The following is an 18,601-nucleotide window of genomic DNA, read 5'->3' on the forward strand; positions in this document are numbered from 1 at the left end:
ACGTCTTGCTAATAAAAAAAACTATTTGTCACATTTGGCGATGGGAGTTGGTTTCCTGAAATATAAGCTAAACTTTATTTTCAGCACAACGCGGCACAAAGAGGGTATAACCACTCTTGGTGTCATTGAAGTAATGGAAGTTCCATACTAGAAGGAATGTTATTTACGGAGAACCAATTTCCTCTCTATCAGTACCATGATCGAGCTCCAACATATTTGCTCCGCCTACAGACCTTTCTCTTTCCACTTATTCATACTTTCAAAGTCATGCAAGTGATGACATTGGAACTTATTTAATTTATAGGCTAAAAAAGTGGCATTATAATTAGATGGAACGCCAATAAATGATGGAATATTTATTGTGGTGTTATAATTTGGTTGGAAGATCCGGTGTGAACATACTGAGCAGCCGGTTTAGGACACCAAAACTAATGCTTTGGTTTCGTATCACAGATTAAATCTTGGAGGCAGTCATGATTAACAAGACCTGAAAGAGAAAAACAATCGAGCTGTGCTCCACCCCAAACTATCTTGTTCTTTGAAGTTCAAAAATCCCTAAAGAATGGATGAACTAAGGGGTAAGATCGACAAAGGCTTACATCCCTCCTTAAGATCTTACCAGGCTCAACGATGCCTCCCTGGCACCTGGGCTGAATAGTCTTAAGTTTCAAAGTCTTGTCTGGTGATGGGGGATAATTCAAAAGATGGGAATCTGTGAGGAGATAGTATACATGACAATACTGAAGATATGCTATAGGTGAATATACGGAAAAAAAGCAATTGTAGTCAAATCAAAAACTTGCTGAATTATTTCTGCTCTCATGCTCTACCTATATCTCTGATACATCCACTCTATCATTTATTAGCAATCAGAGAATTAAACAGATGGATATTTTCCTTTAATGACATCACTCTCATCTATGATCACGTTCTGGGTACTGTTGATTTGCAATCCAAGGGATTGATGGACTTGATATCTCCTATAAGACAAGGAAACTCCGCACCATTCAATTCCTTCATAGTTCAAACTTGTATGTCTTTCTCCAGGCGCCCAGATCAGCACTAGAGCGTGTGCCTCCGACTTCTGGATTGATCCAGATGTTCCCCAGCTCTGCTGAAACAGGGGACAGGCTCCTTGATTATAAGTCACAATATAAGGACCATGAGTAATATTGTATGTTGCTATCTTTAAGCAGGACAGTGGTTGTTCAGGAATACTTCTAAGCAACCCTGGAGTACATCAGCATGTCAACATGAATTCAATGCCCTCTTTGTCTCATTGTCAGGGTCAACTTCTTGGACTCACCATGGGGTGCCCACCACAGGGTGCAAGGTTTTCCGCAACCACCCCTTTTTTCAATGGGAGCCTGTGTTGTCGGTCGGAACACAGGCTCCAATTGAAGTCAATGGGAGACTTTTCGAACGGTGTTCGGAACCATCGTTATCGGTCAGTCGGACTCGCCGAACCCGAATCAATCGGAAACGATTCCGACAAGGAGTCGGTTGGAATGCTTTCCGACCGACATCGTAATGAGGGCCTTAATAGAAAGTATAGCACTAAACACTATGTTATGCCGTTTAGCAGTTTCTGGAGTGTATTGATTTATACTATTTAAATAACACTTTGGTTAAAATAAACTAACATGCTATAGTTATGACTGAGGCAAAATACATTTCTAATGTGTTGAGAGCATTTCTTTGTAGAACAGTAGTAGGATTTTCCATTTTCCAGGCAAAATATAAGTTGTCCTTCTATGGAATTCCCCTTTTACCTCTTTGCTCAACTCTGAGATTGGCAAAAGAGAACAATCTATAAACATGGGCCCACCCAGATTGGCTGACAGGGTAGCCGCATCTTCACACCTGGCCATGCTCGCTATACACAAGAGCAGAAGTACTAGTAATGAAAGCCACCACTTTCCCAATGAGAGGGGGAATGAAGCCCAAATGGTTGCTAGAGAAAAAAAGTCCGGAAACCATATGGTAGGAGATGGGGGATATATATTATATTATATATATATATATATATATATATATATATATATATATAAAAATAAATATGTATCTCCAGACTCCTAATCTCAATACTTCTGCAGGGCTTAAGATCAGTCGCTCAGAGAATGAATAGAGACTGACACCACTCTATTCATTAAGTTTCATTAAGTTTCTATTCATTAAGTTTATGAGTGGATGACTACCACACATTGATTTCCATATTCTAATGTATCTGGGCTGGGTTAGGAGGAAAACAACTTACTTGTGGAAGGACAGCCACAAAGTGTCATAGTTTCATATTTTAAAATTAAGTATGTGGACACCATTGTACACAGGCACACAACATCCCCAATGTCTAAAAACACAGAACCTCACCTCCAACCCCCCAGTTGCATATCACCATTCAAGTTCACTCCAGCCACCGACTCTCTGAAACATTTGAGTAATTTAGAATGCATCTTAGCAACATGCATAGTGTGAATTTAAAATGCATACAGTGAGTTTTATATGCAATAGCTCTGTCTGCATTTCATAGTGATTGCACTACAATCAATAAATATGTCTCAATGGTAAAGTAAATGGGCGGTATTTATTTTCCACGATGTAGATGTGTCATACAACACAGCCTTCCACCTGTTTTCCTTCTTTAATGCAAGCAGGCCTGATAGGAAGGTTAAGTAAATGTTGGCTGACGTCACTCTTAGCGTGTTGTTGACCCTAGCATGGTACCCAGTGCTAAAGCTGTGGTCTGGAAGGCTGGGACCCACACAGACTCTTAAGGCTTACTACTTAACTGACAAAGGTTGTCTTCCCTTCCTTCTTTTAGTAGTTGTCATGTCCACGTTTTCTAACATTGCCCTGGGAACCCTGAAATCTACCACCAACCAATGAACTTACAACTTTTTCGCATCACCAGATAGTCGCCACATTCATCTTCTATTGGCAGAAAGATTTCCGGCACCACGATGAGGATGCGGCGCTTCGAGGGCGGGTTGATGTTCCAGGTGCATTCCACGTTCGCTGGGTAATTTCCGGGGTAATTCGGAGACTCTATGTACCCAGTGAAATCTCCCAGCTCTCCCCCGCACTGCCTGTCTGAAACAGTAACAAAAATCCAGTAAAAAAGGGGTTATGTCCCCATGGGTGTTATGCCATAAAAAGAACATTATTTATACAAAAGCCACAAAGCTCAAGTGGTTCCAGTAAAATTCACAACATGGCTCCAGCTCTGGAGGGGGAGAGGCGGCAGGGAGCGACAATGATGTTCTTGCTTATCAGAAAGAAAATGCATTTCATCCCATGTGACAAGTGAAGGTTTCGCTCTGGCTAGACTTGCATAGTTTTAGAGGATACATAATCTTCTGTAGCGCAAAGGCAATCTAACCCCAGGAAGATGTGTCTGCTCTTTGCTGAGAAGCATTAGAAAGTTGCTTTGTGTAATCGACCAGGCGCAAAAAAGCGGTGCACCTAAAACATTAATGTACTGATGGCTTTAGTGTACAATCCAATTGTACCTACGAATTAAGTAATATTACATTGCGTAGGCCCCACCAAGACCGGACCCTTACAGGCAGGCTGAGGTAGTGCCAGCTGTCTTTTGGGACCACGCTGTGTAACACAATGCCCTCGTCATATATAGTCAAATCAACAGCAATCTACTTTTTCATTTAAAAACAATCAAAAACGCGTGCAAGAATTAGAACAAGTACCTATTTAGAAATATAATTTTCCAAAACCATTATGGCCCAACAATACTGTACAACTCTAAATGGTAAAACAAATACCATCCATACAAAAAACACAGGATAAATCAAAACAGCAACCCAGATAAAATGGCAATCACTTGCAATTTCGGCATCGCTCATACTGTAAATCTGTAAACAGAGTGTTCAGGAAATAGAGTGACACCATCCAATTAATGTTTACTCAACCATACTTGTCATACTTCTAAATAACGCCTTGTAATACATACTACAATTATTCTTTCATATTTTAGACACAATGTAAATAAAATAAATGGTCCTAGTACCATTTTTTTTAGCTTTCATCTAGTGTGTAATGCCCCTGAAATAGAAAACAATCATTACTTACTTCAAGCATGGAGTGGGGTGAGTACACGAGGGGCTCTTTTCTTAAAACAATGCTGATTTGATTATCCAATATTCCCTCACCGTCAAAACTTTGCTTGAGCTTTTTATAGCTATTCACCCAAAACATATGGAATGAAGTACCCTTTATTGTACATTATAAGGATATTCCACATAACTGAGGGGTTCCGTTATGATACAGAGACGGAAGGCCAAAGGCAGAGTCCTTTGTAACTCCGAATTGAATTGCAATATTCTTTTAATGTAGGGGGGAAAGTATTTATATCCTTATAATCCTTGATCGCAACATAATTCTTTTTTCACAATAGTTTAAATCTTTTGTTTCTTGTTGAATATTACGAAACAGATAGTACAGTGTCTGATGTGTTAAAAAAAGTGGTGAATCTGTAGTGTGAATTAAACACACTAATATGTAGCTTGTATTTTAGTTCAGAAGCATATAAGCAGTTTAATGTAGGTCAGTTAAAAATGGCTTTACTCCAGAAAGTTTGGTAACAGCAAAGTGGATTATTACTTTTGTGCAATCAACTTTAGTAGGTCAAAAACACAACCTATACCAACATAAATGGGAAATTAGTTCAAAAGAACTGAAAAGCTAGTATTTCCTTTCATTTTTTAAACCACAGTGCCAGTCTCTGGCCACATGCATTGTGACATCGCAACTCAACTGTAAAAGCATTACAGCACACTAACCTACTCAAACCACCTCTAAACTAAACACCAAGCACACGCTCTACTAGCTTCACACAGTCAAACTATTCGGAAAAAGACAACATCTTTTGATGGCGTTCAGAGGTCCACACGAAAGGGCAGCTAGATTAAGACCCAATAGTACGGGTAAGCGCTAGACCATACCAAGAAAGTAACTGTTTTAATTATTTCTCCCACTTAGGTTTCTAACGTCAGTGTTTCGATGTCATAAAAACAGGGGACATCTGATGGCCCAGACTGCTCAACTTGTGAACCGTCAACATTGCGACGCTAGGGTGAGGATGCAGGGATATAACATAAGCCTATTTCATAAAGCTCTACTTCACCACCAGTACATTTCTTGGCACTGATACAGATGTTTACTGTGACCCAACTGACTAATTGTTATGTATATTGTTTATTTTATTGTAAGTGTGTTGCTCCTTTAAATATATTGTTTGTATTCATTTGTATGGAGCGTGGCATGGAACATACTGTGTTCCATGTCGGTTGCAATTCAGGAGATGCAGCTGCACTGGCTGGGTGTCCTGGAGTGGAGGTTGCATGCCTGGCGCTCACCTGTTATCTTTCTTGATTAAATTCCTAAACTACTTTCTGTGAGTTCCACCATCATTACAGTAATGCTTATTTTATCGGCTAAGGAAGGAGGCGTGGCTGAGTGGACTCTTCCTGCTATGATATATGATAAAATGGTATAAAATGCACTAAAACCCTCCGGTTGCAAAATGCTATCGCAGGACAGACTTATCAGCAGGTTCAGATCAACCAAGAAACAGGGCACTATACTGAAAAGAACCAGGTTTTCAAATGTTTTTTAAGGGACTTAAGGGAGTCTGCTTCAGAGATATGGGTGGGCAGAGTGCTTCTCGACTTAGCAGCCGCACCTGAAAAAGAGCGCCAATGCCTTTCTGAATCTGGGTATCAGAGCTTTTTTTAAGGTGAGCTGATCTGAGAGACCTACTGGGTGTGTATGAGTGAAATAGAGCGTTCAGTTGGCTACGACCCTTCTGATGTAAAGTCAATAAAACAGAACACAGAGCTTTGTAGGAACTTTACTTCCTAACTGGAAGTGATGAAGAGACACCTATTAGGAATGTTTAGAATGAGGAGGGCAGCTGCATGTTGAACAACCTGAAGTTTGTTCAGGGAAGAACTGTTAATGTTGAGAGTGTTAAAATAATCAAGCTGCGAGGTGACTAAGGCAATAAGGACTGATTGATGCAACTCTGCTGGGAGGAAAGGAAAGATCTTTTGCAAAATCCTTATGATTTAGAAACAAGTGCTAGTGGTACAACTGACCTGTATGTCAAAGCATAAGGCATTGACAAATATAACACCAAGATTTTTTGTTGGCTTTACTGGAGTGAGGAGTGGTCCGCAGACTTCCGGCCACAAGATATTAGAGCAGATGGATTCCCTGGACCCAAACTGAAGAACCTCAGTCTTGTCTGCATTCAACTCCAAAGAGTTGTTTCTCATCCAGCTGTTGATGCTAGACATATACTTGTTGAACCTCTCCACCACTGTGGTCAGATTATTGGAGATGGAGAAGATAATTTGAGTATCGTCAGTGTACGATAGTACTTGGAACCCGAATGAATGCACCATTTCAGCCTGTGGGGCCACATACAGATTGAATAGAGTGGGCTCAAGGGTCATGATTCGAACCTGTGACTACACATGTATTCACTGGTCTTGTAGTGCATTAGTGCACTGAGCGACATGAACGACATGCTCCAGCGTTCAGATATTTACTTTGATTTCAGGTTTACTCCAATATGACACGCTAGATAGCCCGTCATACTGCGTGGAGTGAAATTCTCAAACTACCAGAAGAAAAGAGTGACGGTAAGCTGAGACTCGGTAAAGGAGGATAGAGAATTGGGGATGGGGGATGCAATAAAAGACAGGAACCAGTTTCAGGTTATGAGAGGAGCAGCGACCGTACATGCAGATCTACAATCCAGCAGGTTACAGAAAGCATCCTCCTGAACTCAGATGCTTTGACCTTTTTATTGGAATTTTTTCACACCACAAATAGCCACCTCGGAGTATTACACAGGGCAACCACTAAATGGCCACAACACCAAGACAGACGCTTCACAGCCTTATAAACTATAGCATGCGGTGGATCATTCTACGTATAATCAAAAGGCTCCACGTTGGCTAGACAGCTTAAGCTGCTGCCATCAATCACCCATCAACCCTTACTCTGAGTTTAAAGCGTGCCCAGACTAAAAGGGGCTTAGCAGAGCTTTACAGCCGTGCAATTTAACAAGGTCAGAAACATGAACAATAAAAACAAAATACTAACAATAAAGGCAGAATTCCATTTTGGTAGCCAAAGTTCAAATGAAAAATGGCATTTGGATATAAACAGAATGAATTCAAGCTAGAAATAATTGTAAACAGTGTGCACCATAATGCAAAAGCTGTACGAATGCTTGTGAGCTGTTAATCGGTTTCAGCCTTTCCCTTGCTTTTCAGAAACAAACTGGCCAAGCTCATCATTAAAACATGTTAAGGCAAAACTATGAACTAAACCAAACATATCAGAGGATTTGAGTAGATTGAAAGTTTCCATCTGCAGTAGCAGCATGCAGTGTGTGTGTATCCAGAAAGGGTTAAAAGTTTGACATTCAAAGAGTAAGAACCAAGGACAAGTGAATGCACACCGCTGATGCACGAGTGACGAGCCCTTTTAGAAGACACTAGATCAGAGGCAAGCACACAGAGAATACATTCAATTGACAATAATGCACATCAACAAATCACCCACACTTCAGCCTCGAGCTTTAAAGGGATGCACTGTAAAAGGGACAATGCACTCATGCCCTCGTCAATGAACAAGCATGGCCCAGAGGGCAACGCCTAAATGGCATATCCTATTCTATCTACTGTTTTTAGCCCTGCAGCTCGTGAGCAAAGAAAATGATTATAGAACTGCAACAATTGTTTTAACAGATGATGTGGGAGAGAATAATGAACACAAGCTGTAGTTACGGATGTATCAGCTTTACATAGATTTAGTATGTGACGAATCCAGATTGAATTATGAGGTATATACCTTCCACATCAGTAAAGGGGAACCTCTTCAGATTCGATTATGTATTTGTTAGCTTTGAAAATGCTTCCAATGGCACAACAAATCAGTGAGGTATAAGACATGGATCAAATTACTCTATTCCTGGTTTTAACCCCACCCCGCCCCAAAAAAATATTGCTTCCCTGAAGGCCATCGACGATAGGTGTATGTGAAGTGTGATTGAAAAGTATGCCAGTCTCCCTATAGTATTGGACTTAATTTCCGGATCTCCTTGTGAAACATATAAGTGCGCTCAAGTGGTAAACAGGATAAAGCCAGAATGAATCTCACTCGGTTTGGCAAAGAGCTAAAACTATCGCCATTCCACTCTGAAATGAACATCATTAGTGGAGAACGGAAAGGGTTATTCCTTTTACTGAAGTCCGTCAACATTACAATGGCTACATCATAAGTACATGTGATGGCTACAATCTAGGTGAAGACATGTAAAACCAAAGGCACCAAGTCGCATCTCAAAGGAAAGGTGCGGGCGGGCATGTCGTGGTCTCTATGATACACATCCACAAACAGATGATTAAAAAATGTTTCTGCCTCAATGCTTCAAGGATGAGACCTTGCTTCTGGACCCTGCAGATCACACTTCGCTTACATTTGACGTGCAAACATGCAAACAAACCCATATTGTCTCTCTTTGGAAACAAGAAACCTTAGCGTCATGTTCAATGCCCCCGAACGGCGGAGTGCCCCAAAAAAAACAATTTTTAGCACCTGTGCCTACTCCATTTTTTATTGTCCGGCCTTCACTACTGTAATCACATCTGTAACAAGCTGCCAAACAAGATGCAAAATGATCTACACTGACCTGACAATCTTGAAGCCCGCCTTGTCTTTGACTTAAGGCAGCCGGGCACCCGGGCACCACTGCCCCTAACCTAAACCACTGCACCGACTCCAGATGAACTGCCCGGTTGCCTTCCATATACTTTGCCCACTGTCAAATTAATGACTAACAGCGACCCTGCTTACCGTAGTAGGGTGTTTGATTAATGAAGTATGTATGGGGGTTGGAGAAAAAGCAAAACTGAATATGAGTAAGGGTCTGACTTAACAGGGCCTTGCACCATACAGTGATCACTTTTTAAATCTCCATGATGGACACACTTTCAATTATTTAGTGACCTATAAATGCCTCATGTATGATATAATTTGGCAAATATATTCAGTTTAATATCTTCGTTCCAGTTCTGAGGTCTGTATCTTAAGAACCTCTAATGTACCAATGCTACCCTGTTTCCTGCCAGGCTCTGATAAGAGCCCATCTGAACCTCATGATAAACAACTTTCAGCTATAGAATGCCTGCTAAGTAGATTCTCCAGGCTCATTTGTTTCTCCACTCATCTTTGGTCTTTCTGATACTTTCCAATATATAGACTATGAACTTCTGTGTTTGCAGGGATAAGCTTTGGACCCACACAAAACTCTCTTCCCTGAATCCTCAGTACAAAGCAATGATTTGAGAAAGTTGCGATTTAAGTGTCCACCAATAAGTCCCATTAGAACAGTGACTTCTGGGAAATGTAGCACATTCCCCGTTTTCAATCTTTCCTTTCCTCTAGTATGAAAACCTCTTCTTTAATGTACTGCCCTCTATACGAGTATAAGTGAGGAATCCTATCACTGAGGGTCCAGTTGACATGTTCTCCTTGTGAAGGCACGATTCATGTAGTTTGAACCACCAACGCCCAGGTCTGCCAGAAGTTTCAATGCTGAAGAGAAGATGCTACTTATGAACCCACACATACCCTGAGTTAGGAGAGTAGGTCTTGGTGAGCTAAGAATCAAGGCATTACATTGAAAATGACGTCTTCTATTGTCACAGGTGTCCTTGGGAGCATGACTTAATTTGAAGATCTTCGCACCGAATGCCTCAGTTGGCACAGGGAGATGTCGACCCAGGCTTCGTGTAAGACAAATTAAAAGTAACTGAAGATGTGACCCCTGAAGGTGAATTAGCAAGAGAAGGTTATTTAAATAAATTAAAAGCAAAGCAGAATTACAAAGGATGAAGGGGTACCTATCATATGGGCAGTACCTGGCATATGACAATAGTACCTGGGCACATGAAGAGGGATTTAGTTAAAGGAGGATGGACTATGGCATGTCATGCCTGTGGATGGGATTCATTACTGCTGGCACATCAGTACCTGCGCATGTGAAGATGGATCTGGGAATAGGAGGCTGGCCCTGGCCGTATGTAGTTAGGCCTCTAAATACTTTTGCTGTGGATGGACATTTAGTGCTTCTGTTATGTTTCAGGCAGCATCAGGATGACTAATGCTACACATGGGGCTGCAAGCTGCGCTACCTTATTAGCTGAACCTGTATCGAAGGGCATTGTGGTTATTGCGCTGGAGATGAGGCTGCACGTGATTTTGGATCCTTTCAGTTTTGATCAAGTGGTTGATGTGCATTTAACATTTTCTTTGACGAGATTACACTGGTTGAAACGAATTGTTTTTTTGTGTAAAACACAGCAACATACAAAAATTAACCCACACTCCACACAACACAACTCTATTATTCTGCCCATAGAGCAAACATGCTATTTCTTTAATAAAATAGTATCTGTTCGATGCTGGCATTGAAATAAGAATACAATGTTAGAATACCGTTTCATTACAGAGAATTAATCAGTATTCCCTCTACTTTCTGTAATATTTAGATTTTTTGTCAATGCCGTGTAGAATACAAAGCGCTTGTTTCAATCCATCAAGGATTATCTTAAAACCACTAACATGATGGACACGTGTCACAGGATGGACACGCGTCACAGGATGGACACGCGTCACAGGATAGACACGCGTCACAGGATAGACACGCGTCACAGGATAGACACGCGTCACAGGATAGACACGCATCACAGGATAGACACGCGTCACAGGATAGACACGCGTCACAGGATAGACACGCGTCACAGGATAGACACGCGTCACACGATAGACACGCGTCACACGATAGACACGCGTCACACGATAGACACGCGACACACATGCGACCCTTCACACGATAGGCACACTTCACACGATAGGCACACCACACGATAGGCACACCACACGATAGGCACACTTCACACGACAGGCACACTTCACACGACAGGCACACTTCACACGACAGGCACACGACAGACACACTTCACACGATAGACACGCAACAAGAAGAGGTCTCCCATGTCTTATATCAGTGACTGGAGAGTGATTATCACTTCTTTAAGGTATGAATAGATTACTCAACAGGGGGGAAGGGACAGTCGCATATGCAGCGTCAGTAGCTGTTTTGCATTCACACGAGGCCTCTTTGTATCGTTTAAAACGTGATTTACAAACCACATTTATTGCTGAAAAAAGATCAACTGAAAGATGACTATTTACTAGGGAAAGAGAAACAGACGGGGCATTATTCACAAGGGTAAACTTAGATTTTTGGTGTACGTGGAGTATTATTTTGCTGTTCGCAAACTATGAGTGTAGATATACATGTAGTATCTTTACCGCTGTGGAGAACTCCACACGTTAAGAGACAGGATAGACCCTGCAGTCAAACATACTACACGTAAAACTACCATAGTAGTTTCTGAATAGCAAACAAATTGTTAACTTACACGAACCATTTTGAATAGTGCGTGCATGCATACACCCCACCCCCACGCACCCATGCAGAAGGGAAAAAAAAGAACATGAAACTTTAAACGTCACGAAGACATTTTTTTTGCTGAAGCGTTTCTCCACAAGATATGTCTGTGTCATAACTTAGCAGACTGCGAAATATCACAGCCATCTGAGACCTATGATTTGGCCAGCCGATATTCTCACTAGGGCTTCATGGTATTTCCTCTAAGGAAATATTATGGAAACTTGGTGTGTCTGAAAAACAGCCGAAGAGCAAACATTTCATTTTTTGCAGTTCTATGAATCCGTACACTCTTTAGTGTATTAAAATGGTTAAATATCACAGTCTGCTGAAAGAGTTGCCTCAAGAAACATTGCACAACTTAATAGTGATTTACAGGGAGGGCCAAAAGAAATAGGAGAGCCTGCTCATTCCACATAATTATGCATTTTCCACAATTCACTCAAAAGTTACTGACAACGCTGTCACCCGTCTTGCTGTATTTAGACGTTAAACTGATACTAATGAGACAAAACTTTTACTCAGCCTGTGTTAACACGTCTAAAGATGACAAACTAGGTAACAATATGTCGCATTACGTTGCATTGTCCTCTTCTTGTCGCATAATGTAGTCAACCCTGCCGCATATTTTATTCCCATGCCACATAGTACCTGTGGACCTGCTTATGAGGTAAATCCCTCTGACGCCTTAGGCTCCTTGCTAACTTGCTACTCTCCAAGCAGGAAGCAGGAGCCTTCGCTCCTCCACCTTGAATCTTCTGTGTATCCCGCACATCAAGAAAGTCAGATGGGGAGGCAGGGCTTTTGCTACCGTGGCCCCCCAAATGTGGAATGCCCTCCCCGCTGACATTAAGGCACAACCATCACTGTCCCTTTTCAGAAAGGCATTAAAAACGTGGTGTTTCATTAAGGCCTACCAGTAAGTCGGCTTTGTGGATATCTAGATATTTGGACTAGGCGCCTTGATGCCCTATGGGCTTAGTAGCGCACTATAAATCGGACTTCATTCATTCATTCATTCAGGTCGATGCCTGGACACTTTAATATCTCTACCCCTTTTTGTCTGGCGTGTCTCCCTGTTGAAAATACAGCCTAAAGCCTGGCTAGGCCTTCTCCCCCTCCATTGTAAGCCACACAAGTAAGAGAACCGTTCTTCTTGTATCTACACAGCGAGTACAGGTAACCGGCTCACCAAGGATGAGGTTTCCTTTGGAGGTTAACACCACGTAGACTAAGAATCTAAAAGCAAATGTATTTCTAAATGCGTGTCATTTAAATTACATGGGGAATTTCGAACTTTTACCATTAGGACCGGAAATGCAATAGGTCTCGCATTAGGAAAGTTTGAGCTATTGCTATTGTAAATGACAAATATTTTATTTATGTGTTGGTTTTGAGAATAGTGAAATTAATAGCTTTGTCATTTACAATGCCAATAGTGATGATTTTTGCAAATGTGACACCTATAGCATTTGTAATGCAATATGTGTTGTATTTACGTGACTTAGATGTATTGATATTACAAATAACAAAGGTTTTTAATTTTTTTAAATAATGAATACTTAAATAAAAGTTGTTGTAATTTATAATGGCAATAGCTTAAACCTTTGTAAAAAAACTTTTTGTGAAGATTATGTTCAGTGTATTTTATTGAGACGAAAATCCAAGAACAGAAGTGAAATATTAACATCTTTTTGTGACATTTGTAATAAAGCTTGAAACATTGAGAGAACATATTTGAACCAGTTGTTGTTGAATGGTTGCACAGATTGATGCTGAGGTGGCGCTGAGTGATGTTGTGGTGGCGACGAGTGATGCTGTGGCATTCAGTGATGCTGTGGTAGCGCATAGTGATGTTGTGGTGCCCTTGAGTGATGCTGTGGTGGTGCTGAGTGATGCTGTGGTGGTGCTGAGTGATGCTGTGGTGGTGCTGAGTGATGCTGTGGTGGTGCTGAGTGATGCTGTGGTGGTGCTGAGTGATGCTGTGGTGGTGCTGAGTGATGCTGTGGTGGTGCTGAGTGATGCTGTGGTGGTGCTGAGTGATGCTGTGGTGGTGCTGAGTGATGCTGTGGTGGTGCTGAGTGATGCTGTGGTGGTGCTGAGTGATGCTGTGGTGGTGCTGAGTGATGCTGTGGTGGTGCTGAGTGATGCTGTGTTGGTGCTGAGTGATGCTGTGGTGGTGCTGAGTGATGCTATGGTGGTGCTGAGTGATGCTATGGTGGTGCTGAGTGATGCTGTGGTGATGCTGTGGTGGTGCTGAGTGATGCTGTGGTGGTGCTGAGTGATGCTGTGGTGGTGCTGAGTGATGCTGTGGTGGTGCTGAGTGATGCTGTGGTGGTGCTGAGTGATGCTGTGGTGGTGCAGGGCGATAGAGTGAGGGCGATAGAGTGAGGGCGATAGAGTGAGGGCGATAGAGTGAGGGCGATAGAGTGAGGGCGATAGAGTGAGGGCGATAGAGTGAGGGCGATAGAGTGAGGGCGATAGAGTGAGGGCGATAGAGTGAGGGCGATAGAGTGAGGGCGATAGAGTGAGGGCGATAGAGTGAGGGCGATAGAGTGAGGGCGATAGAGTGAGGGCGATAGAGTGAGGGCGATAGAGTGAGGGCGATAGAGTGAGGGCGATAGAGTGAGGGCGATAGAGTGAGGGCGATAGAGTGAGGGCGATAGATAGATAGATTGATTGATAGAGTGAGGAGCGATAGATAGAGTGAGGGCGATTGATAGGGGGTTGTGTGTGGGGGGTTGTGTGTGTGGGGGGGGTTGTGTGTGTGTGGAGGGTTGTGTGTGTGGGGGGGTTGAGAGGAGGAGAGAAAATAGGGAAATATGAGGTGTTAGTGGGAGAAGAAGGGAGGGGATAGCAAGGCAGAAAGAAGGAAAGAGGAATAAAAATGGAGCACGAGGGGGCTGGAGAGAAATCGTCAAAAGGAATGAAAAGACAAAAATAAAAATGGGGACAGAGCATAAAAGAGGAGAGAGATAGGAGGAGGGGAATAAAAGGGGAGGGAGAATAAAGGCAGGAGGGAGATGGTGTAAACATGGCCCTGAGTATAACATCTGTGTATGACGTGCAGGTCAGTAGTCTGAATAACACTATGGCCAGAACAGGCTGTTATTAAGATCAACACCCTAAAAGAATAGCTGTCAACAGTGAGAAAGAATCTTAACAAAGATTAATGACTAAGTGGTAGGTCAGAAAGTACTGGCTGGAGATTGTAATGGGCAGACAGAGAAGCATAGAAAGCACAGCAAAAGTGGGCCTTGCACAGTGTAAATTAGACTGTGAGCAGTAAAGTTTTGGTTACACTTGAAACCCCATCAGCGGCGACAATAAAGCATTATTAAACTGAACCGAAAGTGTGGGAGAGAAGGGACGTGAGCAGCAGGGGCACAGAACAAAGATCTAGGGAGAGAAGAGGAGGAGGAACAGAAAAGTGACAGAATGAGACGAAGGGATAAAGTGGAAAATGCAAGGACACGGCGAAAGAAGGAGAGAGGGGAGCATGTAAACGGGACTAAAGGGACAGAGAACAACAGAAGTGAGTGGAAGGCAGAATGTTGAGAGGAGGAGAGAGAATAGAGAAATATGAGGTGTTAGTGGATGAAGAAGGGACGGGACAGAAAGGCAGAAAGAAGGAAAGAGGAATAAAAATGGAGCATGAGGGTGCTGGAGAGAAATCGTCAAAGGGATTGAAAAGACATAAAAATAACAAGTAAGAACAATTTACCAAAAACTGCAGGCTAAAATAAAAGCACAGGCACAGAGCTATAGAAATACGCTTAGAGAAGGATAAGGGGGCTGTAGCTAAAATGAAAACCAAAAACTTGACTGATGTGAAACGCTAAGCTTTTGTTGCATGGCAATAATCATGCCGTTAGATAAATGCAGGGAAGTTGTGGCTAAAATCAAAACAAACACATTACCTTTGACAGAAAAGAAAGCCGTTGCTGAACAGTTTTGGTAATACGAAATATAGTGCTAATTTAACCCACCACTTACAAAACGAAGTAAGCAAGTGTGCAGCAGCTTGGTTCCAGTGGCTGGGTTCCAAAACTAAGAAAATACCTGGTTAAATCAGTCCAGTGAAATGTGCTCATAAAAGATTTCTTTCTTGATAGTCTCCAAAAAAAGTGTTAGTGTTGTAGATTTGTTTCCTGTTTCCAAATGCGGGGAAGCTAGACCTAAAACGAAACCAAAAACATCGCATCACGCCGAAAGAAAAGATGTTGCTGCGTTGGGGGTGCTGAAGGTAAAACTAAAAACAACATTGCCTCACGAGAAACGTTAAGTTGTTGATGCAAAGGTACGGAGCAAGAATACTGCGGGCTAACAAATGAGGGGAAGCTAGACCTAAAACAAAATCCAAAACATCGCCTCACGCCGAAAGCAAATCTGTTACTGCGGATGTGGGGGCTGTAGCTAAAACTAAACAAAAAACATTGCCTCATAATAAATGCAAAGTCATTGATGCAAAGACACGGAGTAATAATAATGCGAGCTGGCAAATGCAAAAAATCTGTAGAGAAAACGAAACCAAAAACATCGCCACAAGTGGAATGCAAAAGGAAACAAACCTTCCCTTGAAGTACACATTAACCAAAACACGCTCTCGGCATTGCGTGGTGGGGGCGGGGGAGCAGCATTGCGTGGTGGGGCGGGGGAGCAGCATTGCGTGGTGGGGCGGGGGAGCGGCATTACGTGGAGGGGGAGCGGCTTCCTTTGAAGTCTGGTGCAGATGGTGTGCGATGTGCACGTGCCCGGCTCACACACACTGTAGGCAATCCGCCTTTGGGTGCATTTTTCAGAGCCCTTATTTAAGTCTCGCTGATAACGCATGCGCGTTCGATCAGCGAGACCTAAAAAGGAAGGCGAGTGTCTGCTGTTGCTGGTGGTGGTGGGGATGAGAAGAGGTCTTCAGACTCTGTTCTATAGACCTCACTTCAAGTGGTAAGGGCCATTTTATCCTTATTCGGGAGTGACCGGTAATATGTAGAGTTTGTAGTAACACATAGGTAAGGCAAACCGAGTACCTTGACATATACTCGTAACACACTGTACTCTGAATAAGGATGAGGGCAGTGCCACATGGCAGTGCCTGGCGCATCATGAATCAGTTAATTGCGGCCTCTTCAGATGAAAATGGGCCTGAATGGTATGGGTGCAGCCAGGGCTTCAAGTGGAAAGAAAAAAGAAGGGGGGAAACTCCAATTAAGGGCGTGGCTTGAACACATGCTAAATTTCTTCAGCTTCCCATGTGTGCCACTCAACTGGTGTTTTGGTTGGTAACTGAGCTTTCTGTTATTGCAACCAGATATATAACAAACACATTAAACCAGCCAGTAGTATTGGATTTGCTAATGGTTGTTAGCTGTTTAAGATTAATGAGCAACCACAATAAGTTTGTTGTGAATAATTAATATTGAAAATGCTTACATTCTTAAATTAAGACTGTAAACTGAACATTGGATGGCGGAGTGGTTTTCAGAGTGTCTCACTCATTCCCGTTAGCTTCACTCTGTGTTAGACATGTATGCCCTTTTTTGCTCTACATCTTGTCCATCTCCATATATTGCAGCTTATGTCTTTCCTCTTCTGTACTCTATTTTCACTCTTTCCTGAATGCACTTCCTTACAACTCCTTCACCACCCTGCAAACACACAAGGCACACACTCACCTGGAAGCACTGCCTTTTCCGTTACTCACCTTGTCAAAATATTGACATTTGAATACCTCCTTCATACACATTTGCACAAAATCACAACTGCAACTGAAATACGAGACAGTTGCTCTGTACTATTTGCAGAGAGGCCAAGGATCGAATGACCATGTATTCTGAATACCTTTTTGACCCACAGACAGGCACTGTGAGAAACTCGCACTGTCTTCTGTCTCAAAGTCAGAGCTCTCTAAACACCTGAAGGAGACTTGGTTACAAATATGCACTATACAAGAGCACTACACGAAAAAAATACAGAAACACCACGTCCTGGTAATCGCTTACTTAATCTTGCATTCCATAAGTGTGTAATATGTGAAATATAGACCGGAACTAAATCGCTGATATGGATTACTATAAATGTAAAAATGTTATTGTTCAGAAATCGATCAGTGTTTTTGACAGTGAAGTTAAGTATATGAATATAGGGCCTAACAGGGACCCGTTTCAATATTCGTGTTTAAATACTACTGGCTCTGAGTCCAGGAGAGACCCATCCCACTTAAGGCGTTGGGTGCAGCCCCGGTTGCGTGTACAAACAAGTGGATCTCATTGATTCCTCACATGCCCAACACTCCCTTGTAACTTGGTTTTTATAAGAAAGTGAAAGTAATAATGCAAGGGTAAAATTAGGAGTGGGGATACCGTGGGTGGGAGGGTAATCTAGGAGAGCTCAATAAATCATACACATTATAATCAGGCTGTCTGGTTTTAAGTTTAAACCTATAACTGATAAAACCCCACTGGAAGGGAACTAGCCCTCACCACTGTAAATATATAAACACTGAAAATCCCCCCTGCACAACCACAAACTAAATACCTTTCAAAGGAAGGAAAAGGAGAGTGAAAGAGTCATTTTAATTTCTTCCTGAAGGGGCCAATACAATGTAACTTTGTTATATAAGGTAGCAGTAAGAAAGACTGGGCTAACATTATTCTGCTTGAGTTTTGTTGTTTAGGGATGTCACTAAAATATTGTTTCTTCTTTTTTTCAGTTTTGTGGTCTTTGGTCTGATACAGGGGTTAGAAGCATGTTTTAAGTGTTGTTTATTTATTTTATAAACTGTACAGAATCAAGAAATATCTAAATCATATTTGATTTTTTGACTATGCTTGAGTTTATATTTGCAGTGATTTGGCTACGTTTATGAAAAAGTTGTGTGATGACCTGACAAAATCGACACCTGAGCTGAAGTGCTTCCCTGTAAGAGATCCTTGCCACTTGTTAGATGGTATGCTGAAAGCATCTTTACAGTCTTCAGAGTTATTGAAGAATGCTATTGACTTTTTAGTCCATTCTGGTGCACTGTTTTGTTATGCACGGAAACTAAAATGCAAA

The 18,601-nt window shown here is 42.0% G+C and overlaps 1 protein-coding gene across 9 annotated transcripts in view; it reads right to left on the reverse strand.

The window, feature by feature from the left end:
• SCUBE2 (signal peptide, CUB domain and EGF like domain containing 2) overlaps positions 1 to 18,601 on the reverse strand; it is a 676,704-nt gene that overhangs the window by 41,580 nt on the left and 616,523 nt on the right. For 5 of the 9 annotated variants that reach the window (XM_078680980.1, XM_078680978.1, XM_078680973.1 and 2 more), the window contains 2 exons: positions 2,893 to 3,090; positions 620 to 712 (listed from right to left, as the gene is read on the reverse strand). In XM_078680980.1, the coding sequence (XP_078537106.1) occupies positions 620 to 712; positions 2,893 to 3,090 (291 nt within the window). The remainder of the gene's footprint in view (positions 1 to 619; positions 713 to 2,892; positions 3,091 to 18,601) is intronic. The other 4 variants (XM_078680979.1, XM_078680981.1, XM_078680976.1 and 1 more) reach the window with 1 other exon arrangement.

Source organism: Lissotriton helveticus, chromosome 3_1 (assembly GCF_964261635.1).
Source record: "Lissotriton helveticus chromosome 3_1, aLisHel1.1, whole genome shotgun sequence".
NCBI classification, from domain to species: Eukaryota; Metazoa; Chordata; class Amphibia; order Caudata; family Salamandridae; genus Lissotriton; species Lissotriton helveticus.